Source organism: Hyperolius riggenbachi, chromosome 12 (assembly GCF_040937935.1).
Source record: "Hyperolius riggenbachi isolate aHypRig1 chromosome 12, aHypRig1.pri, whole genome shotgun sequence".
NCBI lineage: Eukaryota > Metazoa > Chordata > Amphibia > Anura > Hyperoliidae > Hyperolius > Hyperolius riggenbachi.
Window position 1 is genome coordinate 175,353,407 of NC_090657.1, and position 13,476 is coordinate 175,366,882.

Genomic DNA, 13,476 nt, shown 5'->3' on the forward strand with positions numbered 1-13,476 from the left:
AGAGCAGGGCATCAGCAGCCATCTTCCCGTAGCCCTGCTCTGACTCCGCAGGCTGAGGTGAGCTGCGAGGAGTGAACTGGACACCGCGGCCAGTTTACCACCTGGGTGGTCGGCACGCCCCCCCCCCCCACCCCACCCGGGGCAGCGCCCCCCCCCCCCCCCACCACACGGCGCCTCAGGTGACCGCTTGGTTCCGCCTGGTGGATAAAGCGCCCCTGATTGTCCTGCTGGAAGGTGAACCTCCGCCCCAGTCGCAAGTCTTTTGCAGACTCCAAGAGGTTTTCTTCCAAGATTGCCCTGTATTTGGCTCCATCCATCTTCCCATCAACTCTGACCAGCTTCCCTGTCCCTGCTGAAGAGAAGCACCCCCAGAGCATGATCATGCCACCACCATATTTGACAGTGGGGATGGTGTGTTCAGAGTGATGTGCAGTGTTTGTTTTCCGCCACACATAGTGTTTTGCATTTTGGCCAAAAAGTTCAATTTTGGACTCCTCTAACCAGAGCACCTTCTTCCACATGTTTGCTCTGTCCCCCACATCGCTTGTGGCAAACTGCAAACGGGACTTTTTATGCTTTTCTGTTAACAATGCCTTTCTTCTTACCACTCTTCCATAAAGGCCAACTTTGTGCAGTGCACGACTAATAGTAGTTCTATGGACAGATTCCCCCACCTGAGCTGTAGATCTCTGCAGCTCGTCCAGAGTCACCATGGGCCTTTTGACTGCATTTCTGATCAGCGCTCTCCTTGTTCGGGCTGTGAGTTTAGGTGGATGGCCTTGTCTTGGTAGGTTTACCGTTGTGCCATACTCCTTCCATTTCTGAATGATCGCTTGAACAGTGCTCCATGGGAGGTTCAAGGCTTTGGAAATCTTTTTGTAGCCCAAGCCTGCTTTAAATTTCTCAATAACTTTATCCCTGACCTGTCTGGTGTGTTCTTTGGGCTTCATGGTGTTGTTGCTCCCAATATTCTCTTAGACAACCTCTGAGGCCGTCACAGAGCAGCTGTATTTGTACTGACATTAGATTACACACAGGTGCACTCTATTCAGTCATTAGCACTCATCAGGCAATGTCTATGGGCAACTGACTGCACTCAGACCAAAGGGGGCTGAATAATTACGCACACCCCGCTTTGCAGTTATTGATTTGTAAAAAATGTTTGGAATCATGCATGATTTTTGTTCCACTTCTCACTTCTTGGTCTTTGTATTGGTCTTTCACGTGGAATTCCAATATAATTGATTCATGTTTGTGGCAGTAATATGACAGAATATGGAAAACTTCAAGGGGGCCCAATACTTTTGCAAACCACTGTAGAAGTAACTTTGGCCTCAATTCACTAAAAGGCAGTTTGGTAAAATAATTTAGTTTGGTAAAATACCATATTTGGTATTTTTACGCTTTTTTTATTTTTTTTTCAAATTTACTAAAGATTTTCCGCATGCGGTAGAGGTTTGGTAATTTACCGAGCAAACCTGCTTCAGTTCACTAAGCCCTGCTCAGTAAGCTGTGGAGCTGGTCGGCAGTGAGCTGTTTGTATGAGTCAGGGCTCTCTGTCCAGTGCCCCGTCATCCCTTTAGGGAGCCACCAGGGGGAGCTCTTCTGTATGCTAGAATACAGATTTTCTCAACTAAAGGGATGCAGAAAAGCCTCATAAAATATCACCTTCCCCTACTCTGCTACAGTGAAGACCTGTCTTCCATGGTGTTGGACCAAATCAGAATGAGAAGCAGGGCTGTGTGGCTCTCCCTATTGGCTGCCTGGCTCTCCCTATTGGCTGTCTGTCAATGTTACTGCATGGAGAGAGTAATGCTGCATACACACTTGAGATAAAAGTCTTTGGAAAAGGCAAAATCACAGACCAATTTTACCCCCTTCCATGTAGTATGAGAGCCATACTCTACACAGTCTATTCTATGGAGCTGAACTCCACATCAGATAAAATCTTTGCAAGATGCTGCACACAAAGATGCTGTACACATTCAAAAGATCATTATCTGCAAAAGATCTCTTCCTGCAATAGATCCATTCTTGCAAAATGCATTCATAGTCTATGAGATCTGCAGATCCTCATACACACCTTGTGCATGGAATGGGGTAAAATTGGTCTGTGATCTTGCCTTTTCCAAAGACTTTTATCTCAAGTGTGTATGCAGCATTAGTTATTGGCTGCTAGAGCTGCAGAGAAATATCACACTTTTTTACTTGATTTGCCGAATGCATAAATCTTTGTGAATTGCAATTTCTTGACATTTTCTGAAGCATTTACTACACAGGTTGGTAATTTACCTCACTAATCGGTAATTACTTTTCTGTGCGGTAATAGAATTAGTGAATTGGAATTTGGGAAGTTGATCAGTAAAATCAGCTGTTTTCTGCATTCCTGAATGTGGTAATGCTCAGTGAATTGAGGCCCATGTTAGGGAAGGGGAGGAGCCTGTGGCCTGGACAGATGTCACCAGGGCCGGATTTAAGATAAGGCCACATAGACCATGGCTTAGGGCACCACAGGATTAAGGGCGGGTGGGCAGCAGGCTAAACTGGGGGAGGAGGAAGGATCACCTGGCTACCTATACTGGAGGAAGGGGGTATTTGGGCTATCTATACGGAAGAGGGGGGGAGATCTTCTTATACTGGAGTGGAGGGGGGTGTAAGGGGTCATCGGGCTACCCAATACTGGGCGGAAAGGGGGTGTTATTAGGACATCTAAACTGGAGCAGTTGGGGAAAGAGTTCTCTCTATACTGGGCGAGAAAGGTCATCTGGCTGCCTATACTAGAGGTAAGGGTCAACGGGCTACCTATACTGGGTGGAGGGAGAAGGGTTCTCTGGCTACCTATACTGGGGATGAGGGGGAGGGTGTCATCTGGCTACCTAAATTGAAGGGGGGCAGCTTCTGACAGTAGCCTTGGGCAGTAAAGAGTACAAATCCGGCCCTGGATGTCAGACTTACTTCCTTCTCTCCTCCCTCTTGCAGACATCTTGGTCCTTATTGCCTCCATCGCGGTCCTGTCGGCAGGTTCCCAGGGCAATGTGTTCGCTACCTCCGCCCTCAGGAGTCTGAGGTTTTTACAGATCCTGCGTATGATTCGTATGGACCGGAGAGGAGGAACGTGGAAGCTCTTGGGTTCTGTGGTGTACGCACACAGTAAGGTAATGGTTTGCAGCAAACCTTTAGTCAAGGCATACTGTACATTCATTGGGGCATTTTCAGTATGTTTCCGTTTCACGAAGTTGATTTTTGTTTCTTGCTGACATTTTTCCGGTGATCAGTACTGTGCACACAGGAGAGCAAATGGGTAACTTCACAGCAATGTTTTAGGTTTCTGTGCCATCATACCATCAGGAAGGACTAGACATTGAACAAAAGTACCGTATATACTCGCAAGCAAGCCGACCCGCATGTAAGCCGACTCCCCAACTTTCACCTGAAAAAACAGGGAAAAATTATTGACCCCCATATAATCCGGGGGTAGGAAATGCTGGCCGCCTTATTCCCCTAGCGTGTCCCAGTATAGCTAGTATAGTGCCCAGTATCGCTAGTATAGTGCCCAGTATCGCTAGTATAGTGCCCAGTATAGCTAGTATAGTGCCCAGTATAGCTAGTATAGTGCCCAGTATAGCTAGCATAGTGCCCCAGTTTAGCTAGTATAGTGCCCCAGTTTAGCTAGTATAGTGCCCCAGTTTAGCTAGTATAGTGCCCCAGTTTAGCTAGTATAGTGCTCGGTATAGCTAGTATAGTGCCCCAGTTTAGCTAGCATAGTGCCCCAGTATAGCTAGCATAGTGCCCCAGTATAGCTAGCATAGTGCCAGTATGGGTAGGTGGGTAGGTAGTTGGTGCCCCTCCCCGCTCCCCCCACGGCCGCCGCTGCTATTACCTTAGGCGGCGCCGCTTCCTCTATCCCCGTCCTGCTTCGGTAACTAATTCATAGCAGCGCGCCCATCGCTGCTGTGATGACGGAGGAAACCATAGAGAGCCGCTTCCTGTAGCGGCAATGCCGTTACTATGGGAACCGCTCTCTATGGTTTCCTCCGTCATCACAGCAGCGGGGGGCGCGCTGCTGTGAATTAGTTAGTTATCGGAGCAGGACGGGGATAGAGGAAGCGGCGCCGCCTAAGGTAATTGTGGGCTGCGGCCGCGAGGGGGAGCGGAGAGGGGCACCACCTACCCACCCACCTACCCATGACTCGCAAGCAAGCCGACACCCCCCCCCCCCCCAACTTTTGGGCCACTTTTGGGGGGTGAAAAATTCGGCTTGCTTGCAAGTATATACGGTAATTTCTTAGCATTTCTTTAATTGAGCAGTCTGTCTAAAGGTGGCCATACACGATACAATAAAATGATCTAATTTTACGGCAATTCGATAAAAACGAAAGCTTTTTTTCATTCGACTGAAAAATCCGATCGGATTTCCCGTTTTTTTCGATTTTTATCCGGAATGCCAGATATTTTTTTTCAATTTCTCTAAAAATTGTATGGTGTGTGTGTTAGATTATATTAATAAATTGACACACACCCATGCAATTTTCTCAGTTTCCAATCATATTTATCATAATTGGGGAAAAATTGAACATAGGTGTGTGGTACATTGGTCATATTTTTGAAATGTTACAATCAGTCAGAAAAATTGATGGCCATTCTTAAATTGAACAGATATTTAAAAAATTGTATGGTGTGTGGCCACCTTTAAGGGCTTGTTTCCACTGTTGCGACGCGATTTCGGCCGCATTCCGACGCTTGTAAAAACGCATGCGGATGAGTTTCCGCATGCGTTTTTACCCGCGATTTCGCATGCGATTTCGCATGGCAGGGTGCCATGCGAAATTAACCATGACACTGCCAGGGCTAAATAAAATTGAAAAAGGTGCGAAATCGCACGCGAAATCGCGGGTAAAAACGCATGTAACAAACGCATGCGTTTTTACTATTAAATACATTAGCGGCGATTCGCACGGATTCCCGACGCAGGCGAAATCGTTGGCTCTTTTGTGCGTTTTTTTCACGCTGAAAAAAACGCACCTCAACAACGCTACAGTGGAAACAGGCCCATCCACTTGCATTACATGTGCGGATCTGCATGCGTTGGACGCATGCAGATTCGCGATAGTGTGAACGAGCCCTAATAGATTGAACACAAACAGGAAGTGGGCATACGTCAGTATTTTATTTTCATATAAAAGCGGTGATACAGCAACAAAAAAGCACAACGTTTCGGGCTACATGCCCTTTGTCAAGTGCTCAGGAGCTGTATCTCCGCTTCTATATGAAAATAAAGAGCAAAGATTAAAAAATTAGAAATTAGAGAGAAAATTCTCCCTGGAGGGTGGAGTCCATATTGGATTTTATGTGTATGGACGGTATTGTATTTGGGGGCTTGATGGACCTCTTATCTTGGTCTGTGACTCCCCGAGTGGCTATAGCCTGAGGTCTCCATAGCATCAGAATGCACTGCAGGCTAGTAAGGTGTCAGTACAGAGCTACCCCCGAACTGTCGCCTGAGCGAATGAGTCCCGATTGGTGTTGTGTGACAGTGTTCGTACCTGTGCATGATGCTTAAAGAGACACTGTAACATCAAAAATTTCCCCTGGGGCTACTCGCCTCGGGAGGGGGAAGCCTCAGGGTCCCAATGAGGCTTCCCACACTGTCCTCTGTCCCACGGGGGTCTCGCTACAGCCCTCCGAACAGCGGTCCGACAGATCCGACAGCTTGTTCAATTTTTACCTTTCCAGGCTCCAGCGGGGGCGCTGTTGCGGCTTTCGGCTCCGAAGTAGACGGAAATACCCGATCTCAGTCGGGTCCGCTCTACTGCGCAGGCGCCGGAGACTTGCGCCTGTGCAGTAGAGCAGACCCGACGGCGATCGGGTATTTCCGCTTATTTCAGAACCTAGAGCCGCCACAGCGCCTGCGCAGGAGCCGGGAAGGTAAACATTTACAACGCTGCTGTTCGGAGGGCTGCAGCGAGACCCCAAGGGACGGAAGAAGGCGTGGGAAGCCTCATTAGGATCCTGAGGCTTCCCCCTTCCGAGGCGAGTACCCCCAGGGGAACTTTTTGATGTTACAGGTTTTCTTTAAGGCCCAAGCAATCCTGCATGCGGTTCCCATTAAATTTGCAGCAGGCTTCAATTATTAACATCTTATTGGCCATTTCCATGCAGTAATTGGATGTGCAAAAAAAAAAAAATGCTTTTTCACACTCAAGAGGAATTTAACCAAAAGAAGTACCAGTAGTAGGAGGAAAAAATAAATCCATAAACTCCGAGGGACTAGGAAAATAAGTTTACTATATCAGAATTGGTCATACATTGTATATTTATACAGACGCAGTTGCTGGGACCTAAAGACTAAGGCCCCGTTCACACTTGCGGTTTTGCAAAAACCGCACCGGATGTCCGGAACGCACCGGAGCCGGATCGGACCTGAACCGTACGGTTCCTGTCCGGATCCGGTCCGGTTGCATACGGTTTCCGTGCGGTATGAACACGGTTGCGGTCCGGATCCGGATTCTTAAAGAGATAACAACCTGTATAAATACCTGGGGTTCTGGGAGGTCAGCAGAAGCTCTGGGGTCATTGTTGGAGACAGCTGGACGTGTGGAGACCATCCTTGGATACAGAGACAGCAGTTGGGACCATGGATCCAGTCATTTTTTACGCTTATTACCTGGGAATTCTCTCCTTCCTGTTGTTTACCTACTACTATGTGGGGAGAAGGCGTGCTCCTCGCAGGAGATGGTGGGTGCACCCGCTACTAGCCAGGAGGCAGAGGAAGGGAGAGTTCCAGGCCCTCTACCGGGACCTCAGACGACACCCACAGAAGTTCTACAGCTACACTCGGATGTCTATTCCCCTGTAAGTATATAGGCCTAAATACACCAACCCCCACCATTCCTAAACACCCCACCCTCACCCCCACAACACCTCATCCCTGTATACCTAGCTAAACACACCACCCTGACCCCCACACCCCTGTATACCTAGCTATACACTACACCCCCACCCTCCACCACACTCCCAAACCTCTGTAAACACACCTCCCCCATCCTCCACCCAACACCTTGTCCCACAACATACTTTACAGCTTCTTCCTTTCCATCTCCTGACAGGTTTGATACCCTTTTGGAGATGGTGAAGGATGACCTTAGGAAGAAGGATACCACGTTCAGGAGAGCAGTCACACCACAAGAACAACTACTCATCACACTGAGGTATGTAAAAACAAATTTTTTTATTGCAAAAACAACCACTTTCCAACATGGAAACATTCTTCCAACATGGAAGACAAAAAAATAACATATCTATGGTATAGCCCGGTCAGTTTTAAGGAACACCAACCACCAACTTTGTGCTGGAAGAGTTGTAGGGCATAGCTGCCCAAGTGTCTTTCGGGGACACCAGGCCCTAATAAATTGAAGTGCTTCAAAAACCTAACCACTGGCACAGGACCCTCTGAGCCATGGATGAAGGACACAGGTCAGTGAAAAGGCTAGGCCTCTCACCGACCAGTCAAGGAGTCCTTCATCCATGGCTCCAAGGGTCTTGTGCAAGTGGTTAGGAACAAGAACAAAGTGAGGAGCAAGAGGAACCGATGGCAGAGGTGCAGGACTACAGGTGCAGTGCAACAGGCACAAGGTTGTGACCAAGGTAGTGTCTTTCGGGGACACCAGGCCCTAAAATTGAAGTGCTTCAAAAACCTAACCACTGGCACATGACCCTCTGAGCCATGGATGAAGGACACAGGTCAGTGAAAAGGCTAGGCCTCTCACCGACCAGTCAAGGTGTCCTTCATCCATGGTTCAAAGGGTCTTGTGCAAGTGGTTAGGAACAAGAACAAAGTGAGGAGCAAGAGGAACCGATGGCAGAGGAGCAGGACTACAGGTGCAGTGCAACAGGCACAAGGTTGTGACCCATGTAGTGTCTTTCGGGGACACCAGGCCCTAAAATTGAAGTGCTTTAAAAACCTAACCACTGGCACATGACCCTCTGAGCCATGGATGAAGGACACAGGTCAGTGAAAAGGCTAGGCCTCTCACCGACCAGTCAAGGTGTCCTTCATCCATGGCTCCAAGGGTCTTGTGCAAGTGGTTAGGAACAAGAACAAAGTGAGGAGCAAGAGGAACCGATGGCAGAGGTGCAGGACTACAGGTGCAGTGCAACAGGCACAAGGTTGTGACCAAGGTAGTGTCTTTCGGGGACACCAGGCCCTAAAATTGAAGTGCTTCAAAAACCTAACCACTGGCACATGACCCTCTGAGCCATGGATGAAGGACACAGGTCAGTGAAAAGGCTAGGCCTCTCACCGACCAGTCAAGGTGTCCTTCATCCATGGTTCAAAGGGTCTTGTGCAAGTGGTTAGGAACAAGAACAAAGTGAGGAGCAAGAGGAACCGATGGCAGAGGAGCAGGACTACAGGTGCAGTGCAACAGGCACAAGGTTGTGACCCATGTAGTGTCTTTCGGGGACACCAGGCCCTAAAATTGAAGTGCTTTAAAAACCTAACCACTGGCACATGACCCTCTGAGCCATGGATGAAGGACACAGGTCAGTGAAAAGGCTAGGCCTCTCACCGACCAGTCAAGGTGTCCTTCATCCATGGCTCCAAGGGTCTTGTGCAAGTGGTTAGGAACAAGAACAAAGTGAGGAGCAAGAGGAACCGATGGCAGAGGTGCAGGACTACAGGTGCAGTGCAACAGGCACAAGGTTGTGACCAAGGTAGTGTCTTTCGGGGACACCAGGCCCTAAAATTGAAGTGCTTCAAAAACCTAACCACTGGCACATGACCCTCTGAGCCATGGATGAAGGACACAGGTCAGTGAAAAGGCTAGGCCTCTCACCGACCAGTCAAGGTGTCCTTCATCCATGGTTCAAAGGGTCTTGTGCAAGTGGTTAGGAACAAGAACAAAGTGAGGAGCAAGAGGAACCAATGGCAGAGGAGCAGGACTACAGGTGCAGTGCAACAGGCACAAGGTTGTGACCCATGTAGTGTCTTTCGGGGACACCAGGCCCTAAAATTGAAGTGCTTTAAAAACCTAACCACTGGCACATGACCCTCTGAGCCATGGATGAAGGACACAGGTCAGTGAAAAGGCTAGGCCTCTCACCGACCAGTCAAGGTGTCCTTCATCCATGGCTCCAAGGGTCTTGTGCAAGTGGTTAGGAACAAGAACAAAGTGAGGAGCAAGAGGAACCGATGGCAGAGGTGCAGGACTACAGGTGCAGTGCAACAGGCACAAGGTTGTGACCAAGGTAGTGTCTTTCGGGGACACCAGGCCCTAAAATTGAAGTGCTTCAAAAACCTAACCACTGGCACAGGACCCTCTGAGCCATGGATGAAGGACACAGGTCAGTGAAAAGGCTAGGCCTCTCACCGACCAGTGAAGTTGTCCTTCACCCATGGCTCCAAGGGTCTTGTGCAAGTGATTAGGATCAACAAAGTAAGGAACAAGAGGAATCAAAGGCACAGGTGCAGGACTACAGGTGCAGTGCAACAGGCACAAGGTTGTGACCCAGGTAGTGTCTTTCAGGGACACCAGGCCCTAAAGTTCAAGTCCAGCAAAACCAAAAGTTAAAAAGCCCTGTGATGGTATCCTTCCTCCGAGGATCGGAGGTATTCAGAGGAGCATGTCCAGGAACAATTTGACTTTTTTTTTCAAATTGTATCGGCACCACTACTAGAAAAGGTGGGAGTTGCTGCCTGGAAATCTGGACTCTCTTGGGTGCTGGTCGTGGATGAGCTGGACCCTGACAGCGGTGGCCCATATTGACTGCCTCTGTAGCCGGTGTACATCTGTGATGATTGCCAGGTGGGCACCGCTGTTGGTTGTGGGGGTCTAAAAATTGGTGGTTGCAATAATGGCGTGTCCATGTGCTGTTTAATCACCTCCAGCAAATTGGAATGGCACGCCATCAGGTTTTGGGAAGGCACCTTTTCCAGATATGGTATTAGAGACATCACAGTGTGAAAACATGGGTGTGCCTGCAATTTCAGTAGTTCCTTGCTTTGTTGATGCATTTGCTGCATCATGTTCTGCAGCTGGCCCACCGACTGATGATGCTGCGCACGCAGTTGGTCGATTTCTCCTCTGTGCATCTCATGCACCATTTTAAGCTCGTCCCTGTAGTGCCCATGTACAGCGTCGAGCTCACATTGCAGTGAAGTGATGTGGGACTTGAACTGCTCCATGATATGGCCCCTGTCCTCATCTTGCAACTGCCGGGTTATGAGAGTTTGGTGGCTCTGAAGAATCCCGAGAAGTCGCCTTCCCCCGCCACTGCCACTTCGTTCGGCAAGTTTTTTCTTCCGTAGCCATTTCACGTATGCATCCCGTATATTGCGCCACCTTGTCTTGAACCTTTCTCCTGTAACGACATGAAAAATTGATTTCGATTATTTCTCTTGTAGGTACATCGCAACTGGACAAACATATACATCGCTACATGTCACATTTCGTATTGGGAAGAGCACGGTGGCAGGCATCGTCGTGAGGACTTCGAGGATCCTTTGGACGCGACTGAGGGCCAGATACATGCCTGTGCCGGACACCACGAAATGGGAGGAGATCGCCCAGGGCTTCTGGACCGAGTGCAAGTTTCCTAATTGTGTTGGCGCACTGGATGGGAGCACATCCGGCTTCAGAAACCCGTGGGGAGTGGCAGCCATTATTTCAACTATAAAAAATACTTTAGCATTGTTCTAATGGCAGTGGCAGATGCGGACTACAAGTTTGTGTACGTGGACGTGGGGTCGTACGGTAGTTCCAATGACTCTGGAATTTTCCAGCGTACGACCCTTTGCCGGCTGATGGAGGAAGGCAGACTGCGTCTCCCCCGTGACAGACCCTGGCCTGGGACAAGGGCACCGGCCTACCCCTATGTGTTTGTGGGGGACGAGGCCTTCGCCCTGTCCGACCATGTAATGCGTCCGTACCCAGACAGGGGACTTGATGCCAGCCAGCTACACTTCAATGCTCGGTTGAGCCGTGCAAGGAGAATGGTGGAGTGCACATTTGGGATCCTGGTGTCAAAGTGGAGGGTGTTCCACACGCCCATGCTGCTGAAACCGGGCAACGCAGTTGTCGTGGTGAAGGCAGCATGCATCCTCCACAACTTTGTGCGGCAGGAGGAAAGAGAGACTCCGGAACCCCCGAATGTGCTTCCACTAATGCCCCTGCGGAGGTATGCAACCAGGCCAAGGGTAGTGTCACTGCGGAACAGGGACCAACTGAGACTTTATTTTACCACACCACCAGGACGAGGGTGAATGTTTGGTTTTTAATATGTTTTGTTGAAATGTGTTTATTTTAGAGTTTCAAGTTTTTGAGTGATTTTAAATGTATTAATTTTTTACAATAAATTATTGATGTATAATAATTGGTCATTGTGTATGTTTTATGTGCACAGGTGGGGTACATCGCAGGTGGGTGGGATACATCACAGGTGGGTGGGATACATCACAGGTGGGGTACAGGTGGGTGGGATACATCACAGGTGGGGTACAGGTGGGTGGGATACATCACAGGTGGGATACATCACAGGTGGGGTACAGGTGGGTGGGATACATCACAGGTGGGTGGGATACATCACAGGTGGGATACATCACAGGTGGGGTAGAGGTGGGTGGGATACATCACAGGTGGGGTACAGGTGGGTGGGATACATCACAGGTGGGGTACAGGTGGGTGGGATACATCACAGGTGGGTGGGATACATCACAGGTGGGGTACAGGTGGGTGGGATACATCACAGGTGGGGTACAGGTGGGTGGGATACATCACAGGTGGGATACATCACAGGTGGGGTACAGGTGGGTGGGATACATCACAGGTGGGTGGGATACATCACAGGTGGGATACATCACAGGTGGGGTAGAGGTGGGTGGGATACATCACAGGTGGGGTACAGGTGGGTGGGATACATCACAGGTGGGGTACAGGTGGGTGGGATACATCACAGGTGCGTGGGATACATCACAGGTGGGGTACAGGTGGGTGGGATACATCACAGGTGGGTGGGATACAGCACAGGTGGGGTACATCACAGGTGGGGTACAGGTGGGTGGGATACATCACAGGTGGGTGGGATACATCACAGGTGGGATACATCACAGGTGGGGTACATCACAGGTGGGGTACAGGTGGGTGGGATACATCACAGGTGGGGTACAGGTGGGTGGGATACATCACAGGTGGGTGGGATACAGCACAGGTGGGGTACATCACAGGTGGGGTACAGGTGGGTGGGATACATCACAGGTGGGTGGGATACATCACAGGTGGGATACATCACAGGTGGGGTACATCACAGGTGGGGGACAGGTGGGTGGGATACATCACAGGTGGGGTACAGGTGGGTGGGATACATCACAGGTGGGTGGGATACATCACAGGTGGGATACATCACAGGTGGGGTACAGGTGGGTGGGATACATCACAGGTGGGGTACAGGTGGGTGGGGAACAGGTGGGTGGGCAACACAAATCCATAGCAAAAGTGGAATACATCACAAGCTTAAACCACAAGCCCCCCCCAAAAACTTCTAGTCAACATACCCTCTGTGCCTTGCTGTCTCTTGCTCAAGTTCTCAAAGTCCTCCACATACAGCTTGGCAATTTTTTTCCACAGGCCTCTGCATTTTTTGATGTTGCTGTGGTCCGCATCCCCCTTGTCCCACAGGGCTGGTACCTGCTGCACCTGTAGGATGAGGTCTTCTGATGTGTAGGGCCTCACCCCCTCGCTATCAGACAGATCCTGCTCCATATTGCTGCCAAAGAGCTCCAGCATGAAGTCACTGCTGCTCCACTCTGTGAACGCTGGTGCCATGTGGTCCCCATCCAAAATGGCCACCATACCATAGAGTCAGCATAGGAAGTGTGGTACAACATCCGGTTTTTATAGCCAGTGTGTTGTGCGCTCTCCGGTTCTCATTGGTTTCCATTGGCCGGATGCAACATTCCGGCTCCGGTCCGGATACGTCAGCCGGACCAGCCGGACCAAAAAATAGCGCATGTTGGAACGGACGCCGGAGTCCGGATCCGGTCCGGCTCCGGTCCGGACGAAACGGACGCATGTGAACGGTCGCATAGACTTTCATTGCTATGCCGTGCGTCCGTTTCGTCCGGTCCGCATGCGGTCCGGCTCCGGCACGGCGATTCCGGATAGCAGCCGCTAATGTGAACCGGGCCTAAGTTTCCCATATCCAGAGGTTTACTATAATGAGATTGTACACACACGCATTATCCCCCATCTATCTATCTATACACACACATACATATGCTGGCTAGCTTGACAGTAGGCAACAGCCATTATCTCTCACGATGCAACAACGAGGTTCATAGATCGGAAACTGCCATGGCAATGACATCACATTAAGGCCTCTTGCACACTGCACGCAAATCCGATTCAGATTCCGCTTTTTAATCAGTTTTTACATCCGATTCAGATTCTGATTTGTAGTTTGCTCCCTGCACACTGCAAATCG

General features: G+C 49.7%; 1 protein-coding gene across 4 annotated transcripts in view; it reads left to right on the plus strand.

Annotated features, from left to right (window-relative positions):
• Positions 1-13,476, plus strand: part of KCNQ2 (potassium voltage-gated channel subfamily Q member 2) — a 183,771-nt gene that overhangs the window by 68,227 nt on the left and 102,068 nt on the right. For all 4 annotated transcript variants that reach the window (XM_068263700.1, XM_068263696.1, XM_068263697.1 and 1 more), the window contains exon 4: positions 2,980-3,155. In XM_068263700.1, the coding sequence (XP_068119801.1) occupies positions 2,980-3,155 (176 nt within the window). The remainder of the gene's footprint in view (positions 1-2,979; positions 3,156-13,476) is intronic.